We start from the raw sequence: 21,811 nt of genomic DNA, 5'->3' as shown, positions 1-21,811 counted from the left end.
ATACTACTCTTCTACATGCCATCTAAAGCTGCACTGCTGCAGCAGAACCAGGTTTCATCCAGTTAATGAAATATGGTTCTGAGAAGTAGGTATTAATTTAGTGCATTGTACCACAAGAAATGAAAAAGTAATGCAGAAATAAAACGTCGAACAACAACTCAAAACCACTTTTTTCTCACTCTGTTAGCTGCGCTACACAGAAACACGTTGCCATAACAACTGACAGGGACGCCACTACGTTTCAGGATTCAACACCAACAAAAAAAAAAACACTCAACACCTTCAGTCCGTTACAGTGTTATGTTTTTAGTCTCGATGTGTAGTTTGCGATTATTAATAAGTGATCAAAGTGGTAGATTAGCTAATTTAAACACCTGCTTTACTGATGGTTTGTCAGAGTCGGTGTTTAAGTGTTTTATTTTGAACTGACCCAAATTTCCATCACATCAACATGTTACGGTTGTCGAAGCAAAGCAAGAATAACTGGACTACTTCCCTCTCCCTTGCGATTTTTTTCTTAAAACTTTTTCCTGACCTTGTTATCTAGTTGTCGTATTGTTGACAAGTATTAGCAAAGCAATGCGTCCTTTTCTTTTATACATCAGACATACATTAAAGATTTAACTTAACAGCTAAACCCAATGGTAGTCAACATCGGTGAGCAGCTTTTTGCCCTGCAGCAGGGAGGTTGGGGCGTGACATCACGCTGAAATGGGTCCATAATCCTGTTTGTTTGTCAGAGGTTTGCCTCCGACAAACAAACATGGAGGCAGAGCAATTTCACCTTGGCATCATGTCAAGATTGGTTTGGGTTGCTCAATTGAAAAGAACTTAAAAATGAGAGCAAAAAGTAAATGTGTCAAGCACAAAATCACGCTTCATTTTTGTTCTGAATCTTTGTGGCAAAACTCTAAAACAGGGTGTTTTTTTATGTTATGCCATGCTAATCTCATACTAATGCCTAGATCACTTTTATAATCCCATAACGCAACTTTTCCACCTGTTGAGGCTTGTGTAGCATCTAGGAATCTCCTAAAGGAAGTTTATTAATCTGTCATGGCTTCAGCTCTTCACTTATCCTGTTTCTCTGTATAGCCAACATAGCAAACTGAAAGTCAATCTTTGCTCGCTGATCGCAGCCAAATTTACGACGCCTTACCTTGATCCACAAACATTACTTTTGTTTGCATTTTATTCAGGTGTTCAAGGAGGGGAAGATGGCAAACAACTAAACTGAGTGACACATCTACGAAATAAACACCCTGAGAACAGGTGTGCCTGCTTCTTAAAAAGGTTAATTCACTCTGAGTCAGTGGCTGTCATCTGGGCGGTGCTTCTGCCCAGACAAGCTTAGTTCGACACAAAACTCGTGTAACAGGATCCACTGAGAGTTATCAACTTTGATCTGAATGCCGTCTGGTTTTTGTCCAGTTTCTGACATTTAATCTAGACGTGTAATATAATTTAGGATTTCTCATCTAGTACTTGAGCTAAATTAAATTCTGGCTGTAATTATATCAAGACGAATTAAACTGAAGCTATAAAACGCCGCTTGGAGAAACCTGTGTTTGACAAAACGGTGCATATAAACTTTTAATTAAAGTCTAAAACTCGAGAGTTATGTTTTGTTTGGATGGTTTAAAAGGCAAACAGGACCTCAGAGAGCAGAAAGGATGTAAGACGGAGGCAGAGGTTTCAGAGTAAAACAAGCAGAGCAAAGAAGAGATAAATGAGACTGGAATGACAAGAGATGCAGATGAGAGTGTAAGCTGATGAGTGCAGGAGGAACGGTGCAGGAGTCCAGCAGAAGATCAGATATCCGAGACCATGGAAGAAGAGGACATACAACACCGGCCTGGCACACACGGAGCCGGACGACCTGAAACGTTTTGGCTTTCCGCATGTGTGCAGATGGAAAAGGGACAGGAAAGTCAGCAGCAACCCATCTCTGCGAAAATGTGTTGTCTAGCTTTAACAGTAGTAAACTTTATTGTTTACGGTCTAAAATTAAGTGTATTTTGTCAAGCTAACACTTTTCAGCAATAAGACACCACAGCTTCGGGAAAAAGATAAAATGTTCTGCACATTTTTGAAGCAAACCTGATTTCAAGAGCACATTTTCTCTGCCTCATGCTTTAAATCTGAATATCTGCCGTGGTGTCTCTGCAGAATTATTACAAATCCCCCCCAAAAAACAAAAAAAAACCTTGTTTTCAAATTAGAAAGCATGTCTGAAACAACAAAACTTCTTACCTTTTTCTGGTACCAAACAACAGCATCTTTTACTTTGGAAGCCATTTACATTTCCTTCTCCCACCTAGGGCATCTTAGGCTGAAACCACAGAGAGACACAGAAGAAGACAGCAGAGTGAGTGGCGATGTAATGAGGAGGCAGAGAGGGCGGCTGAGATCTACACCTGGAGAGAAGGTGTGTCTTGAGATCTAAAAACAAGTGAGGGAGGAGAACACACTCGTGTATTTCTGTCCTAAATAAAAATGAAATGTTTTTCTTGGAGCAACTCCCATCTTTCTCTGAGCGAAGGTCAAAATGTCTAAGCACGTCACATGGTCAGCAGCAGGCATTAGTGGAGCCTAAAAACAATAAACTTATTTTAAAATATGTTTCTTCTAAAATTCTTAACCTACAAAGGTGAATTATAATTCACTGGGAAACATGTAAAACTATTCACAACCAGAAAAAAGCTTTAATCCCAATTGTTAATCTGTTGAGCATTCAATTCTTTGAGTTAACAACTGGAAGGTTGACTGTAACTTTCTGTCATCTGCATAAATATCACATCCTATTTTTGTCTGCACAGCTGGCAACACAACACTACAGACTGCACTCATTTTATCAATGCAACAAATCAGACTTTTTACAATAAAGGCAACAGTGAAAGTGCAGCTGTTGCCCATGTGATCAGCGGCTGCACAGAAAGCAGCTGAAACACAAGTCAGTAAATGTTACAACGTTCAAAGAAAAGTGCAATTTGATATAAGAGAATAATGTTTTTCCACAGTCTGCTAATGAGAAGCAACAAGCACAATAAAGTATGTTACAGGCAAGATAACCAATGAGTCATATCAAAACAAAGAACATGCTAATGATAGCCTACTACTCTAGCCCATAGATCTATACATCAGCAAAGACATTTTTTAAGTGTAATTGTATGCAGTAAGTCAATATTTAAAAAACAGTTATTGGCATATCAACAAAATATCGGTTACTGAATAACATCACAATACTAATGTGATTTTACTGAATTTTAGGGCTACTGAGTTTTCAAGCATGTATGTTGGTTTTATTCAACTAAGTTTCTGACATGGTAAAGTTATCTGTGAAAGAAGCTGCACTAGTAACATCAGAGGGTGATACTTTGTGATGAACTGCAGAAATAAAACATTACATGAGGAAACAATTACATAATTAGCTTCTTCCAATCTATAAATATAGAAATATTAGTTAAAATTTTAAGAGAATTAAAAAAAAAAACGTTTTCTGCCTCCTTTTGATGAAAGTTTAAAATCAGTACGCTGAAAGTCTTCCTCAAAATCTCACATGTGCATGTTTATAAACTGTGTTGCTTACTTGTAATTTGATGCTCATTTGTCAGAGTGTGAAGCCGATGTGAACTGAACCATAAGCCACAAAATTAGTTGGAAATCTGCTACGTCACCTGAAGCTCTGAATGCTGTTCAAAGGTTTACCTAGAACTAGTTGTCAAACCAGAAACTCAAAAACAAAATCACTGACATTTAGTTTCTGAATAGCCAGGGGACGTCACAGAGACTATATCCATATTTTATAGATAAACAACAAATAGGGCTTCAGTTTCACTTAAGTTTTTTTTTTTTACAGATATTTTTGTGTTTAATATAGATTAACTGTGACTTCATCAAACTGCATTTTTTGTGAAGATGACAGAAAAATACAGAAACCGGTGTAATAAAAAAAATAATAATTCAATGTGAATTGAAGGTTTATTTTAACATTGCTAATGTACACACATATCTATGTAAACACACATAAACATGTTTTGTTGAAACATAAGGTATCTCAGATTCATTGTAGCAATTTTCTTTCATAGCACCAAATAAAGTAAGCAAATCTGGTTTATCTTCCTTATATTCAAGACGGACCACCTAGAAATTAATATGCGGATCATCAGTTTTTAACAACCAAAGTTTTATCATGGCTACATGATGACAATTACAGTATGGGGACTGAAGCTGATGCAGAACAAAAAGACCTCCATCGCTCCTGTGCAATATTATCAACTTTGACATTTTAAACCAGCTTGACATGAAACTTATCTTTTCTTTTTTGTTGTTTATGATTTTGTCTGGTGCGCAACTGCTCTGTTGTTGCTGAGCTTTGAAAAGCGCTTTTATAAAATGTATTATTATTCTCATGAATGGAGGTAATAAATGAACAGAAGATGTGGTTATTAAGCAGCTGTTCAGATAACACTCAGAGGTTTTTGTGGTTAGCCGCTATCCTTTCCTTCATACCCTGTCTTAACCCCTCTTCCTTCCTCATCTTCCTTTGAGGCTCTTTGAATTTCTTTATTATTCTGTTACATAAGTGTGGTATTGTCCTGCTGAGTAAGAGGGTGGCCCTGAAAGCAGAGCGGCTGACGGGAAAGTTCTCTCTTTAACTTTAAGATAATTCGTGTTATTTTCAAAATTATTGTAGTTAACGACAAGAGGCAAAGCTAAATTTGTTCTTTTATTGCACTTCTCCTATTAGTACTATTTTTAAAACCAGTTTCTGAAAGCATCTCTTATGCTCCTCTTCTCAGAGCTGAACTCTTGGTTTCAACATATTCAAGTGAAGACGTCCCTGCTTTGCATGTGAAAACTCGTCAGCGGAGCGCCACAGTCAACCCTTTACAGAGTGCCTCTCTGTCAGTACTAAACAATTTTGCTGCCTGTTTTGAGGGGCGGCACTGCCCAAAAGCAGTAACACGTGCAAGGGCTAAAAATAAAAACCCTTAAGATTATCTCATGAGGCAGCTTGGTGACCATCTGCAGCCTGTGGCTCAAAGAAATGAGAGAGATCAGTTGATGCCAGCGCAGCGTATCGTTCAACTATCAAACCGCAACATGCCACGTTTATATCAGTGATAAAGCTACTGCTCCAGAGGCATGCTAGTGTAAGCGCCTGACGTATGAAAACAAACTAAACAAGTGTAAGAAATGTTTGAGCAGTTTAAACTAAAAAGCAGGAAGAGGAGAAACTGTTGGAAATGCTCTCAGGAGTCTGACCATGCAAACGGTTTAAAAGTTTCTGTACACATGCATGCATAAAAAGCTGCAGGGGAGGCGTCAGTGTCTGTATGTATACATGCTGTAAGTCACTCAGACATTATTGGAAACAGGAAGGAAGTCTCTCTCTCTCTCTCTCTCTCTCTTGCTCTCTGACAGCTAGAACTACCTTCCTCTGTCACTCCTAACATTTACTTACATGCATGGTTCTGATGCAAATCGACGCCAAATCCCAAAACTGGGATATTGTAGAAAAACAAGAACCAAGTTGACAGAAATTATTTTGTTGCCATTTTGACAAGCGATGACTTAACATAATTTTCAAGAAACTGCTCAACTACTGAAAGGAGATGCGATTATATGAATCAAATAAACAATTGCCCAGTTATTCTGGCTTCATCTGATATTTAATCAACTGGTCCATCACAAACAGAACAAAACAAATGACAAAATCTTCTGATAGTATTAAATTAATAAAAAAATTACAAGATTTTGAGCATTGTTTTAGTTAAAAATCCTAACTTCCAACATTAATACATAGTTGAGCACATTAAAGTGGTTTTGTTTATGGTTATAGAAATAATTTGGCAAAATCAGGGCACAAATCAAAAACTAGTTAGAGCCGTTTCAGTATCAGTGGAGGCCTTTAGATAAAAATGGATGTAAACAGTTTTAAAAGTTGGAAAAAATTCTATTTATATTAATTATTGTTTGGCTGCAGGGTAAATTATAATTACCTTCAAGTCTTTTACAACCTTACAAGTTAAAAAGATATTGTCCGACAGTAGGATTGCAAACCCCCCCCCCCCCCCAAAAACACACATCACCATGAGGTATTCAGGAAGCAGTTGCAATAAAGTACATCCATATAAACAAACCCAAAGGAGCAACACCCCACCATTACTGGAGTATGACACAAACTCTCAGACTGGCAACTCTCTGACCACAAATCCTCCTCATGCAGAAACAGCGATAGGAAAAACAGCGAGAGCCTCTTTATTTAAAGCCTTTAAATCCTATTTTCATCTTCACTGGGATTCTACACACATTGTTGGACAAAAACAATCCCAGAGATGCTCATTATTGCCAAATGCAGCTTCAAACATCAGCCTAAGTGTGTGATGAGGGGTAATTACCCCTGCGACAAAGAAACATGTTTGTTAAAACATTGTTTTCCAAAATATGAGGGTTATCCTGAAGGATGATCATGAAACGCAGCTTAAAGAACCGACACAAAAACACTTATTATCCTAAGATGGTCACAAGAGGGAAATCACACAAATTCAAGAAGTGATTTAGAACTTTATGATCCAGCTTTAGTCATTGATTCAACAAAAATCAGCTTCTCTAAGAGCTGTTATTCCAAAAACAGCTCTTAGAGAAGATTTTCCATATCCATGTTCACACAGCCTGCAGCCTTGAATCTTGCCAAATCTGTCTGACCGGCAGTCTGCCTGAAGTGACCTATTTACAGAGAGAGCAGTCAAGTCGGACAGTCTGCACTAAGTAGGCCATGGTTTAAATGAGAGTTATTGTGCTCATGGCATGAGTGTCTGAACGCGCGCAAGCAGCCGGTGTGTGTCCAGAGCTGGAGTATGAATAATTACTAAAAATGAAAAAACAAATAAGCCACGGAGAGTTGGTTGTTTTCCACTGGGCTGTTTGCGTGCACAAAAACAAACACCTCACTGAACTCTCAAACATTGGGATTTTCCAGCAATCAAGGACTAAAATGAATTCACCATAGCTAAGTCAGAGCTATGAAGAGTGGGTGTGGCGAGTGTGTTTGGGTGAAAATGGGTGTGTATGTGGAAGCCATGTGTCACTCCAGGGGATTTGTTTTATACAACTTCTAATTTCTTTCTTACCTTAATGCAAAATGACATCGCCCTACCCTCTGCAGCTGTAACAGCTTCATACATCAATTAAATGCTTTATATTTCAAGGTGTGTTTATGGGAATATCTGACCATTCTTCCAGGAGCGGTTTTATGAGGTCAGGCACTAATGTTGGACAAAGAGGCCTGGCTCATAGTCTACTATGAGTAGTCCTAATATTGAGTAGCGAGGGAACTTAGCGAGTTATTTCACCTTTGGCATATTATCAATTAGCTTCTGAAAGCAACACATTCTTTCATAAACGCTTGAGCTGTCGCAACGAAAGTGGTGACAAAGTATTATTACATAATTAGTCAAAACGCTATTAATCTGCTAAGCCTGACTGTTGCAATAAACAATGTTGTGGTAAAGTGAAATTATCTTCATAATTTCCATTCAGCTAATTAATATTCCTAAAAAGAAAAAGGTTGTCTACAGAGACTTTATAACCCATTTAATTTATGGTTTGGTGTAGTTTTTATTTGCTTTTATTTTTGTGTTTGTTGTGTTTTATTTTAGATATTTTGAATAACTAAAATAAGTGTGACGTGTTCTGTGCAAAATTAAAGAGCTTTGAGAGGGAAAACCTGTTACACCAATATAAATATGTTACTTAAAAACAAAAATATTATTGCATAATCACATTTTTTTGGGACCATTTATCATCCAGTAAAATTTGTTAAGCCTATTACCTGCCTTGTTTTTTTTTTGTTTTTTTTTTAGATTACCTGATGCACCTTCTCAGTCTTTTCTCATCAGTTTGCACCATCACATACCTATCAATGACTAACCCTAAATCTGATTAAAATGCTGTAACATGCAATCAAAGAGGCTGATAATTAAAAATCATCCAGGGTTGCTTAATTTTTGTAATCAACTTAAACATGTCTGAAGGTTTGTTTTGTATATTAGAATCAAGAGCAACCCTTGTTTATTTTTGCTAATACCTTGATCTTAGTGAAGCATAGAAAACTATGCTAGGCTGCTGTGGAGTAAGCTTGCCACATCATATGTTTAGGGCCGCCTCCGAGTTGTTCACAAAAGCTAAGTGTTAGCGGCATAACGAACAATCTTCAAGTTCGGCCCGTGGGGATTTTATTGATTGATGATAATGCCCGGGTTTTCATCGTTTTTGGGGGACCAATAAACATCCTTAAAACGACTGGTGCGATGCCTGGAGTACGGCAGCCTTTCTCCTCCGGGAGCTGCTGGTTAAGAGCGAACAGCGGGAAGAGCGTTGCAGGAGTATTTATACAGGTAAAGCGGACAGACTGAACATGGAGGACGGCTGGGTAGTTGATGCTTACAGTACAAGTGCAGCTTTACAATAAATTTCCTGTCATTCTGGTCTCAACAAACGAGTGGCGTCACACTCGGATGAGTTTCTGAGTGTGACAGACGTCTACCGGTCCCCGGACTTAAGTTCGTCTGTCTCCTGGTCTATTTCCTCCCCTCCACCCCCGTCTTACGTTGGTTCGCTTGCCTGCCCCCCCACCCACCCACCCAAGACCCCACTCCAGGCGACATTTCCCGTATTCTCAAACCCAAAGCTTGACAGGTATGGGGCAAAGTGAGAGTTCATCTGTTAAACTCACTGAAGATGAATACATAAACTAAAAGCTGGAGTATAGACATTTTTTTATAAGCGTATTTGTGAACCTGGCTCTTTATTATTAAATTAAATATAATTTCAGATCTTTGTATAACCTTGTTACAGGTTAATTTTCTAAACTACAAAAAAGTAACTGTTAGGGAAGCTCAAAAATGAAAAATTGGACTGATATTGATATCCAATAGTAACACTGGTGTTATGGAAGGTTTACAATCTTATTTTGTAATTTTTTTTATCCGATTACTCGATTAATCGTAAGAATAATTGATAGATTACTTGACTACTAAAATATTCGTTTACAAGGGCGCTAGTGTGTATATTTCTGGACTGCTCTGGACTGCAGAGACTCGGATGGCATATGTTTGAATTCAGCTTTATATAAATACAAACTGATGTCAGCGGTAAGTCAGAGGCAGATGTCCTTCATGAATCTGCGATCTCGTGGTGTGTAACACTAGCTTCTCCCCTCCATCTCTGCTGGGTGGAGGCACGTGTGTTACAGCGATTTAGTATGTTGCCTGCCAACAGGAAACCCGAGACTCCAGCCCAGGAGGCGATTAAAGGTCAAAGGATTGGTAATCGGTTCAAGAGTGTTTATCAGTAACAAGATGATGAAGACCTGGCTTGCATCGAGCGAGAAGATTCTCCTACCATCATAACTTACACCAAATGGTCCAACAATTCACTTTTACATTTGTAAAAGTGGGGAAGAAGTCGACCGGTGGCTGCATCACAAGGAAATGATTTTTACTTCAGCGAGACGTAACCAATGTTTGCAAATAGGCTCGACTTAAACTCACTGAAGCAGGACAATTGGGATTAGAGAAATGCAACCTCCCGTGACTAGTCCTGATTTCTCCCGAGACATTCGGATGCCTCACCAAGCTGCAAAAATTGTAAACAAAAGCATAACTAAGAGAGAATGCAAAGCAGCTAGCTGTGCAGAGAGGTCATGTAAAACTAGACTCCTGCAGTTTGCTGGGCAGGAACCAAGTAACCGCAGATGAACTGAAACTTAAAAAAAGGTTTCTGCTGCTGCTGACGGTAGGCCAGCATTTGCAGACAAGTGCTAAAAATAAGAGCCCTGAGTTTGCGTCTTATGTGCGCTCCCAAAACAGGAAGTTTGTTTTCTAAATCCACACTCTTATTCCTCCATCTGTTTCCATCGGTTTTCGTGAAGAGTTGTTGATGTGTAAGCAGAAAGGCTCCGTACACGTATGCGTGCATGTAGGCGGCTCACACGCTCATGGCAACCAATGAAGCAGCTGAAACATGCAGCAGCGGAAAAACAACAACAGTCTGTAGGGTTTGTGGAAGAACCGGGACTCACCTCTGGTCTGGCCTCGTAGCTGAGTGATGGTTTGTCCTCACGACCAAAGATCTGCACAGAAGAGAGAGAGAAAAAAATGTAGACCATATTTGGCATTTGTACATATGTAAATACGAGCATGAAGCTTTTCTGATCCTTACAAACAAGATTACATAATAATAATATGTATAAAGGGGAATAATTACAGAGCTTCAGTTCTTTCGTCAAACTTCTCATGTAACGAAAAGCTCTGACATTTTCCCAACCAGAATTCTGGCAAATTTATCCACGTAAAAGCGTCATACTTTTATAGATCAACATTCCAGAGTAATTTATCCTTTATGTTCACTTGAAAATGTGAAATACAAAAATTTTATAATGAATTATTAGCTAATATTTCTACAATGAAAGGGCTTTAAAAACAGAAACTGCATAAAAGAAAAGGAAGGCAGAAAGAAAGAAAAAAGGAAGGACAGGAACAAGAAGAAGGAAAGAGTCACGAGAGAAGAAGGAAGTAGAAAGAAGGAAAGGGAAAATCTCAAGAAAGGAAGGAAGAATGGTAGCATTTAAAGAAGGAAATGAAGGATAGAAAGAAGGACTCAAGAAAGGAAAGACAGAAGGAATAAGACATAGAAGAAAGTATTAAGAAAGGACAAAAGGAAGAATGAACAAAAAGAAGTAAAAGGACTTGCAAGAAAAGGAAAAAAAAAAAAAGGAAGAACAAAACACAAAGAAAGGACACTTGAGTTAAATTTTTGGGGCACAGCAGAAATGTCCAGTCTCCTGCAGCTTTTAGTTTGTAGTTCAACGCACCTGAATGAATCAGTTGTGTGTGATACCACCTCAGTGTGCAGTAAAGTCCTACAGAGTCCTGCTAATGTCCTAATTATTTGATACAGCTGACACAGAGAAATTGCAGGACACCGGCTCCTGAGGACAATCACATTAGGCTGAGCTCAACCTAACAAATGAGCCAAGTAATTAACCAACTTGTCCTACTTGTGTTACTCTATAAAACCAATCAATAGGAATAATAAATATTCTGCTTTTTAGTAACTAAAGTTTTGAAGTGGCTGAAAAACAGGAGTTTACGATTCCTTATTCTTCATATTGGTTGTCTATGTTACGCTCACCCAAAATGACTTAAATTAAACCGCTGAAGCTGGTAAAAACTGAGGCTATGTAATGTAGTTCCTTAAGTGGTGCAAGTTGGCGACAGAAGTGAAGAAACACTGACTCATTTCAGAGAGAGTATCCGACTTACGCAACGTCTCCCCGTCATACGGGAACGAATAAATTAGCTGGTTTGCATCAACCAAGCCAGTGGTAAAAACAGCTTTGCACTGATTACTTGCAGAAGTTTGTCTGCTTCTCAGGACCATGTGAGCAAATACAGGCCAAACTAATTATAGCATTAGTAGTTATTAGCTCACTGCTACCAAGAGAAGCCCCACAAGTCCTCAACAGGAAGAGCTCCAGTAAACCTACAGTAGGTAAAATATTTAGCACGGCTGAAAACAGAGAAAACATTTGCAAGCTCAACTCATTTGAACTTAATTTGCATACCAGTCTTGGTTAGAAAACAAATTACACCTCCAGGGTGTTTTTCAGATGTCAAAACGGGGAAAAAAAATGGACATTTAAAAATGTCCATTTTTGCATCTAGAATGTAGGTGCTTCGTCCACAGCTGCTCTGCTTACTCAATCACTGCAGTTTCATATAAACTGTAAGGGCAAAACATGCAAGAAGCGACTTCAAGACTCATTGACTGGATGCAATGTTTAATCTGGGGTCAGAACTTTGTTTGTTCTTACATTAACTCTGAAATGCATTTCAAAATAAAGTGTGATGAACATTAACCCAAAGAAAAACAGCAAATGTGATGGCTTTTAGTCAATGAATGGATTCATGAATTTTTTCTTTAACCAGTAAAGAGCCACAAAAAATCAGGACTTTTGCTGCAAATATCCCTAAATCTGAGTAACAAATATCCATACCCCTAAATGAAGACATAGTTGATTATAGAGAGAAAAAAATGTAGAAGCAAAGATATTGTATAAACTTTGGTTGTATTCAGTAAGCCTTGATTTTTACCATGTGAGATCTAAAATATTATCCATTAACATACAAAACTGGATTAAAAAGAAGATGTAGACTCTCTTTAATTTAACATCAGAGCACAGTTCCTTTTTATTGCAGCTAGTTCTGTGCTTCAAAATATTTGTGGTGCATGTGGTGTGCCTGAAAGGGAAAATAGGAATGTCATTGCCAGAACTTGCTCCTGAAAGTAAACTAAAGTACTTATTCTTCTGTTTTTCTCCACAGTCATCACTTTTGATCAAAATGACACTTGATCTGCTTACATCGAGTTTACTTTGTGGGATTATGGATTGCTGCAGAAAAAAGTCTTTCATCCTGACAGATTTGTAATTAGATCTTAGGTTGGGTTTGGTGTGACAGACTTAACAGCCGATTTACGCCTCTCACAGCTAAATTAGACTCAAACACATAGCTAAGCAGAAAACTTTCAAGGAACATTTGCAAAATGCGACGATTATTTACTTTTTTCCAGAATTCAAGCATTAAAGGCATGGACTCGGCTTTATTGCATCTCCCGTCTAGAAGTAATATTGTTTTGGATTTGCCAAGCCAGAGTACCAAATTGAATCTGAGAGAATGTGTGGAGGGAGCTAAAGATTAAGGCAAATGCAAATTTGACCCTCATTTCCCACAGTTTCATTTTCTTTAGAGAGATACCAGTGACCAAGTCAGATTTCCAAAAGGCTGCCAAGATGTCCAACCCCAAAATGTTCGATAATATAAAAGGTAAAAAAGATAAATCTGAGCCACTGTGCTGTACTCTCTTCAGCCTTTTTCTTAGCCAAGTTAGGTCTCCAACAACTTCCTTCAGTAACTACTTCCACAATGAAGAGTGGAGTCAGGGCTGATCAACTTGAAACTCAAACTAATCCAGTCAAAGGCAGGTTTTGTTGTGAATGTTCACTGACGTCTTCTACAACAGCAATACAACCCACGATCTTTCATGCCATGTTTAAAAGACATTATTATTACAATTTTATCAAATTTACAAGGTTTCCCTGAGAAAACTTGCTAACCCAGGTGGTTGGACGGGCTCATCCACCAGCCCATTGTGTTTTTGAGTTAAAAAATGTTTAAAGTTGACAGGAAATTTGAAAATATCACTTGATAATTATGTACTATTGAAAGATTGGAAGACTAATACCTGAACACTAACTATAAAGTCTTAAAAAATGCAAACATTTTAAAAAGATTTAAATATATTGTAAAAGTAAAGCCTGGTGGCCTTACTGGGGAAAACCCTGGATTTAATTTTACTAGTCAAAGGAACCAAGTAGAAAATGTTGCACTTGTGTCCCATTTGTTAAAGTCACCATATTTGATTTGGAGATGTCCTGGTGGAGACGTGGAGAGCAAATAAAACAAGACTTCTCAGGCTGCAACACAACCAATCAGAATCCACTCCACCGTGGATCAGAGCAACAAGGCCAATGAATCTCACAACTCAGAATGTTTTATGCTTCTGTAAAATATACAATTGCCCTGCAGGCCTCTGTGTTGCCGCTGAAACATAAAATGATACAGCAGTCCTGTGTGTGATGTAACCATACTGCAGCTGGTGACGTAACCAGCTGCAGTATGGTTATATGGTGAACGACACAAAACACACCACTTCACAATCATCTGAGACGAGTGAGAGAGAGGCGATACAAAGAGTCCGTATTGAAGTACAACATATGAGCACTAACATTAAGTCAGGCAGTTGCGTCAAACAACACGCCCTAATCCACTGGGAGATTTTGAGCCCTTTGACAAACTGATGCACTGCTATGCTGACAGACAGGTACTACTGAGGACAACTGACTCAAATGCTTCTGCTCAAAGATGCAGATTCTTACTACTTGTCTACATAATTGAATTTCTGACAGAAAATGCCTGACCTGAGTTTTAACTCTGTAGGAAGACAAATGTTGACTTTTCCTCTGGTGTTTTACCCAAACTTAGCGATTGAACCCTATTGTTCGGTCTTGGAATGCTAAGTTCCCCAACAGGGTCAGAAAGAAACAACCTGAAAAATCTTGGTTTCAAGATCTCTGTGATCCACTGTATCAGATTAATCACATTTTTAGGTTGAGAACATGTATACAGAGCAAATAGAGCATGTTTTATATGAAATATCACATAAGTTTCATAAAATCTTACCAAAAAGTACTCCTTACAAAACTCTCTAAAGGGAAAACAGTCAAATCTGCCAGCTGTAGCTCCAGATCATCTTGAGAAAAATTGTTTCTATTCATTTATTCATTTGTTTTGGAACAAGATTTTCATGTTAAATTTTGTCTAATGTTATTAATATTTTATATATTTCTTTAATGAGACAGAAAATAATATTTAGGAGCAAAAAAGAGCCATTTTAGATTTAAAAATGTAGGACTTGATGGCAAGTATGATGAATAATTAAATCTCCAGTTGAAGGTGTGAATGACATATGCACTGATGTCCCAAAATGATTAGTGAAGCTCTACCTTTTTTCTTCATTAGTGCCTCTATAGATCAGGTGGTGGAGACATTTCTGTTGACATTGAAATTTACTGTGATAAGATGTTTTCTGCGTCACTAAAATGCACTGTCTGACTTCTGCATCATGGACAGCGCTACACAGCTATGCTGATAATCGCACTAGGTAAAATGTCAGTATTTCAAGTGAGATAACATCTTTCACATGTCAAAAACATTTGACATGTTTACAAAAAACAGTTTTTTTGTAAACATTGATTTAGCAAATGGAAATGGAAACACTCATGTAATAAACATACTGTCAATTAAAAAGCAAAAAGTTGGGATTAAACAGCAGCTAAGCAGCTTCCTTGTCTTATCAAAGAAGATAAGACATTCCTTTGCCAGCATAAAGGAATGGAAGCCACGCATGTTACTCTAAAAACATGTCAATCAGTCCATTGTTAAGTTACTGTTGAACAGTGTTTGTGCAAACTAGTCATAATAGGAGTCACATACCAGCTCCAATACATGTCTCCACTACATGCTAGACCAGAGTTCAAAGAATGTCAAATGACAATGCTGCATCATCCTGCAGCTAATCATTCCTATAGCAGTCAAAAGTTTTAAAAACAAAGTGTAATCTGCTCAACACGTTCATATTTATTTGACAAACTGTAAATACGTAATACTTTTATTTCTGACACATAGACTGATAAAATGATGGCAAATATACCTCCAATATAGAAAGATATTTGACATGCCAGTCTTGCCATACAAGGTGCCCACGTCACTGGTTGTGCCACAATTGGTGGCAACAACCAGAGTTGTTATAATACAGCCACGTTGTGGAAGTTTTGCACGTAAACAGCTTCTTTAAAGGTCACACACACCTGTCGAAACAAGCAATTATTCAATTAACAATTAGCTTGATAATTTCCATTCTTATGAATATTTTTTGAAGGGCAATTTTGTTTACAGAGACTTCGTAATCATGTTTTTATGGTTTTGGTTGTATGTGGTTTTTATTTCCTTTTATGTATTCTTTTTGTGGCTGTATTTTATTTTGGAGATTTAAAAAATTCTTCAATTCCAGTGTGAAGTGTTCTCTACAAAGTTACAGTTCATTAGTCTTTGAGAGGATCAACTTAAAATATATTACTTGAAAATGGTTTCAAAATGACAATATTATTGTAATAATTTTTAGCTACAAAGTAGTTAAATTTTAGAATATTTCAGCCCACTATGCTGGTATTGCTTGTGAAATTCAGCCACAAAAAGAAGTACAACACTGGTAATCTGTGATTTACTTTGGTTATCTTGACTATGTTTGGTGTTAAAATTTGCTTGATGATCTGAAATGTTTAAGTACTATAATACAACACTAAATTTTCCCAGTCATGTATGTAAACATAGGCCTAAGCTTCACCTTTGTCTTTTTGTGCTTCTATGGATCTGGTGGTGGGGATATTTCTGCTGACTTACACTCTTTTTGATAAGATATTCTCTGTCTCATACACACCATTCAAAGGAGAAAAATTCAGTATTGTGGATAACATCTGAGTTTCCTGTTCTCAAACCGGGCTCAATGTTCACTTAGGATGGAGACACATTCTTCAATTTTAATACAGATTTACATATTTAGAAACTTAACTACTCGTTAATAGACTCCAAACAGATTTTTGTATGAGCCCTTAAATACTGGGTAATGCATTAATAGTATCGCAAGATCTATTTTGGTAGTTAAGTACACCAATCTACCCAATTGCACCAAAAATGGGCTCAAACAATTCAAATGTGTTTCAGTGACTTCAGTTGGGGTTGAGTTGGGTCTATTGTCCCTACATCTTTACCCCTCAAACGTCATGCTGACTTTCCCCATCTAATGGAGAATTTGTTTACCTTGGGGGGAAAAAAAGCTTATTTGCATCTTCAGGTTACAGTTAGATCAATGTTTGCACACAATCCAGTAGCAGAGACACCAACACCCAAAAATACCCCCTGAAAAAAGATCCATATTTTTATCATAAAATGATGAGTCTAAAAAAAATACATACTGATCAGATAAAAAAAGAAATAATTAAAGTTACCAGTTATCAGAAACTGCACTTCACAACAGCAGTTACATCTTGTATGATATTATATGCCTCAACAATACTAAATATAGGTTGGTCCAAGGTTTTCATGTTAAGTGCAAATAAAATGGATTAATTTGTATCACATAAATATTTACAGCAAGCAAAAAGCTTCAAGAAAACAGAAAAACCAACCATTTCTACGGCTTTAACAATAATTTAACATGTTTAGAAAATTGGATGCAAAACGCAGGACGCATCTTGCTTTCACATTGTTAAAGTCAAAATCCTAGCCTATCACCTGAACATTACAAGTGAAGTTTAGACTCAGCAGATTGCAGTTTTTAGCTGACAGGATTGATACCTGATGCTGTTTATAATCTATCTGCTCTGAGATTCAATGAGTTTTGTGTTCTGAAATGGTTTTATGCATTGGATCCATAAGTTATCGAGCTGTTGTTGCCTTTCTGTGATCTTGAACCCGTCAGGCCATTGCACACAACTGCTGCTCATAAGATATTTTCTCTTTCAACCATCCACTTCAAAAGGGAGGGATGGTTAAGCATAAAATCCCTGCAGATCGGAAGTTTCTGAAATACACAGAGGTACAACCCAGCCAAGTTCAAAGTCACTTAAATCCTCTTTCCCCTCTATTCTGATGTTTAAACTTGACTTGCTACCTGTGTGCATAGGAAACTGGATAAAGCACTGCCTAATTCTACATAAAGTCTTCTTTCCCTCGTAAAGGTTCGTATTTCTTTGTCCGAAAAATAAAAACTAAATATTGTAATTCAACTTCATTTTGTGTCATATGTATAAAAGCCTTCTGCATTGTTGATGCAATGGCCAAACTGTATCTTAAAAAGGATGCTGACCCCGCTATCCAGGGGAAAACTGGTCTATTAACATTGCTTGGTTTACTGAGAGCAAGTACAGTTGACTGAGTAAGAAATATTTAAACCTAGCGAGGCATCCATCTCCTGCACCATGTTGAAAATACACATAACCAGCAACCACAAATGAGCCACACGCATAGTGTTTTTGTATTAAAATTAGATTAGTTCCGCATTAACCCTTTAATGTTTGCTCACCAAAGATATAGCCGAATTTAAACGTTTAGCTTAAAGTAGGGTGATTTCAGTGCCGGAGGAGGGGGAAGGTAGTGTCACTGCGTTTTTCAGAGAAACAAAAGATCGTAACCTTTGTGGCGCTGTAACGGCATGCGAAGCAGCTATTTTTAAAAGCTAATTACCACGTATTGGGGCGCAGAAACTGTTTTCCACCAGTCTTCTTGAGTGCTTTAGCTCAAGCCAAGCTACATAGTTAGCTAAGCCACCGGCGGCAGCCACAAAGAGCCCGCACAGCTGTGCTTAATAATATCTCTGAACGAGCACAAGCTCCGTCTTACCTCCTTTTCACGCCGCAGTTGCTCCAGGTCCACTCCGTCAAACCAATACCTGTGCTATCTGAAGGTGAACTATGGCGCAAAGAGTTAGCGAGCTTTTCCCATTGTCTGGAGGAGATGCTCAGTCCTGCTCGGTGATGTTTGAAACGCTAGCTTTTCCCTTTCTAACGCTCAGTGTCAAAATACTACTTGGAGCATATTACCGTAAAGCTTCGTGAGGACGTGAAGTTACATTTTGATCAACTTAAACTTACAATCAATTTATACAACGAATTGTATAAATTGATTCAAAACAATATTTAAATGAAAAGTACAAATCCCGCTGGTTTTGTTTTCAATAGTTGTATGTAAAATCGGATACAACTATAAACACATAAAGTAGTAAAAAAGCACTACCGCCCTCTAGTGGACATCTAACCTAATCACAGACTGTGCGCATCTACAAAACCCTTACGGTTTAACGCCAAAATGGCTACATATGTTCTAGATAGGCTACCGTCAGGGCGTTCGACATATTGTGTCTGGCACAGCTGTTTAACTTCGCTTTGAGACCGGAGTTTTAGTATAAAAAAACATTTAAGTTTACATGTAAAAAATAAACAATGGATCAATTATAAATGTAGAAAATTTGCTCATTTTAGAACTAATCATGACCATTAAAATGAAAAGGAAAAATATACCAAAGAACTACATTTAACTAACCTAGTTTTGACTGTTTTAAGTTCAGCTATTTTGTTTTGTCAAAAATATTTAAGAGTGGAGGTACAATGATGTTTTCAAATGTAGCGAAGCAGCACATTTAATTTATTTGTAGCTATAATAACAACCAAATCTACTTGCTTCCAACAAAGATGCAACTCAAAACATGGCGGTTACGTTGACGTACGCCCCTCAACTTCTACTCTTTTATGTCTATGGAACGTACGACCAACGCAAAGGAAACCAATCGTATTCTTGGAGGGGCGGGACAAACCCGAAGATAACGGGACTGTGGTCATTATAGCTGTGGACTATAATAATCTTAATAATGTAATTGATAGGCAGTGACATTATTGTGATGATCTATGTTTGAGGTGCAGAGAGAGACGAGAGGATGCTTGACATAGAGTTGGGAATACACTAATGTAAGTCAACTAATCGATTAGCACAATGCTATTTGAGCTAGCTGAGAGCAACCCGTTGCTTACAATGAATGAAAAGCTTTAATTGAATACATATAGATTCAGTTTGTACTATATCAAATGTATTTTACCAACAAGACTGTAACTGACAGGCTTATTATGGTAACGGCTTTATCCGCTGTTCTTCTTAACTTCATACAATTCTATTACAAGTAATAAGTGATTATCATCATTGATAAAGCAGCAGCTTTTTGCGTGTTTACCATGAATTTATTTTCTCCTCTGATGTGTGTCCGCATAGTGAGATGTCTCTGGCCCAGAGGGTGTTGTTGACCTGGGTCTTTACCCTGGTGTTTCTCATCATGCTGGTGCTCAAACTGGATGGGAAGGTATGCTGACCTCTGTTTGTGATCAAACTGTTTTATTGTTTTAATTTTACATTCAACAAATAAAAAATAATAATAATTGTGGTGTGTATTTGCATTCATTTCCTCTGAGACAATACCTTCTGGTAGAATCACAGCTACAGGTTTTTCACAGCTAGAAATGGTTGCAGTAGCTTAGACTTTCAGATTGACTCCGATCTAGACTTTGACTAGACCATTCTAGCATTAATATTCTTTGATCTAGACCGGAGCCATCATTGTACTTCTGGTCTTATGTTTAAAGTTGACCAGCTGGATTGCAAACCTCTACCTTTTTCTACTGAGACTAAACATTCACTGTAAATACAATAGCTATATTTGTTTGGACTGGATCTTATTTTAGGGTATTAGAGTAAAGGAGCCTGAATACAAATGTGCACAACACTTTTCAGATCTGTACTCATTAATTTTCCATTTATTTCACAATTATTGATTACCTTAATCATGATCATCTCCTCTTCCTCATTCCAGGTGCAATGGAACTGGTTCCTCATCTTTCTCCCAGTCTGGGTCTTCGACGGCATCCTCATCCTCATGCTCGCCGTCAAGATGGCGGGGCGATGCAAACTCGGGTACGACCTGCGCAACGGCTCGTCGTCCCTGCGCCTGCGCGCCTGGTACTTGACCGCCATGCTGCTCAAACTGGGCTTCTGCCTGACGCTGTGCGCCAAGCTGGAGAAGCTGGCCGACGTGAAGCTGACATTTGTCTGCATACCGCTGTGGACCATGCTGCTGGGGGCACTGGTGGAGCTGGGGCTGAATATTTGTCCTGAAAGAAGAGAGGCTTGACGCAGTGTTGTCTCAACTCACTTTTTGAGTAAGAGAACGGCCCGGTTATGAAGCTGAAATTGTCTAAAAGAAGCTGCTAGCTGGTCAATCAGTCCCCAGAGCTTCAATTCTTTATTGAACAACAGCTGTTTGTTAATCTACTGTGAAGCCAACACTGAAGAAGATTAAAAACAAAAATTGTCATGTTCAGTATTGTTTTAGTATTTAAATTGTTTACTTTGTAATTGTTATACTTGAGTTTCATGTGCTTTGGCTGCATTCCTCCACACTCGTTTCATTCCACAGCTGGCATATTGGGAGTTAGCTTAGCTGCTAGCACTCACCATCCCTGTTATTCATCCTCTGGCTGCTCCTTGATTTCTACAAGTTCCTTTTTCTACTCTACAAGTAGTAACGTGTCTCATAAACTGTCACTCTCTTTGCATGCACAGTAGATCCAAATGGAACCCTTTCTACCAGCAGTTTATTTCTGGATTGGCTCTCAGTCTAAATTCATTCTTGTACCACTAATGTTTATTTTGTGCCAACAATTGCTCCAAACACTTGTTTTCAGTATTTTTTTTTTTTTGCACTTTATTAAAAAAATGAAAAGAAAACACTGTTTAAGACTATATGCATGTGTTGTAATTAATAAATGACTGATTTCTATTACACTGGGTGTTTAGTTTTTTTTTGGTTACAGTTCATATTCATACTGAAGAGTTTGCAAATATAGGAGGCTCACTTATTAGGAGATAATAAAGCTGTTGGGGGAAATCTAAACAAGACACAATCTGAAATAGCCTGAGGAGGAGGAGGCACACCGCCAGAAGAGTGGCTGCCCTTTAAAGGAAACTTCAGCTCATCTGACGTGCAGCCAACACACTGCGCATGCAAAAGTTTGTCCAATATTACACTTAATGATTAATAACTCGACAGAAGGATAATAACAGCAGCAGGAAATTTAGCTTTGAGGTGAATTTGAGCCAAAGCAAACCAGCACTGAATTATGTAGCCACAGCATTAGAGTGTGTGTGTGTGTGTGCGTGTGTGTGTGTGTGTGTGTGTGTGTGTGTGTTGTCTGCCTGAATCACAGTGGTGGTCTTTGTGATGCAGACTGCAGGCGGCGGGTGGTTGCATAACAGCTGTAAAGAACATACAGGCAGGTAAACAAAACACACACAGGAGAAAAATAACTACAAAGCAGAGAAAAAAAATCTACTTGTATTTGTTAACATTATTTTCTCTAAAATGTTAAGTTGCCTGTTATATAGCTTCTATTCATGAATCTTTAACACAAATATGAACAGAACATTACATTCTTGACAGAACTACTGCTGCCATTAATTTTCAGTACTTTTGTTTTTATTTCTACATCTGATTCAGTTATTAATTCCATCTTTCTCCTGAACAA

At 37.9% G+C, this 21,811-nt stretch overlaps 2 protein-coding genes across 3 annotated transcripts in view; one reads left to right on the top strand and one right to left on the bottom strand.

Moving 5' to 3' along the window:
• phtf2 (putative homeodomain transcription factor 2) overlaps window positions 1-18,285 on the bottom strand; it is a 36,374-nt gene extending 18,089 nt beyond the window's left edge. For both annotated transcript variants that reach the window (XM_014992582.2, XM_088003078.1), the window contains exons 1-3: window positions 18,087-18,285; window positions 10,088-10,138; window positions 2,254-2,332 (exon numbers count right to left, since the gene is read on the bottom strand). In XM_014992582.2, the coding sequence (XP_014848068.1) occupies window positions 2,254-2,298 (45 nt within the window). In that variant the 5' untranslated portion in view covers window positions 2,299-2,332; window positions 10,088-10,138; window positions 18,087-18,285. The remainder of the gene's footprint in view (window positions 1-2,253; window positions 2,333-10,087; window positions 10,139-18,086) is intronic.
• A 766-nt stretch (window positions 18,286-19,051) lies between these two features.
• On the top strand, window positions 19,052-21,069 carry LOC106921116 (transmembrane protein 60-like). Its single transcript, XM_014992584.2, has 3 exons — window positions 19,052-19,207; window positions 19,506-19,593; window positions 20,101-21,069. Exons 2-3 carry the CDS (start codon window positions 19,510-19,512, stop codon window positions 20,416-20,418), a joined length of 402 nt encoding a protein of 133 aa, XP_014848070.2. The 5' UTR covers window positions 19,052-19,207; window positions 19,506-19,509; the 3' UTR covers window positions 20,419-21,069.
• The last annotated feature ends 742 nt before the right edge of the window (window positions 21,070-21,811 follow it).

Source organism: Poecilia mexicana, unplaced genomic scaffold (genome assembly GCF_051168715.1).
Source record: "Poecilia mexicana isolate PSO_F unplaced genomic scaffold, ASM5116871v1 scaffold_23, whole genome shotgun sequence".
In the NCBI taxonomy this organism is placed as follows: domain Eukaryota; kingdom Metazoa; phylum Chordata; class Actinopteri; order Cyprinodontiformes; family Poeciliidae; genus Poecilia; species Poecilia mexicana.
This window is presented reverse-complemented; position numbering and strand designations above follow the sequence as displayed.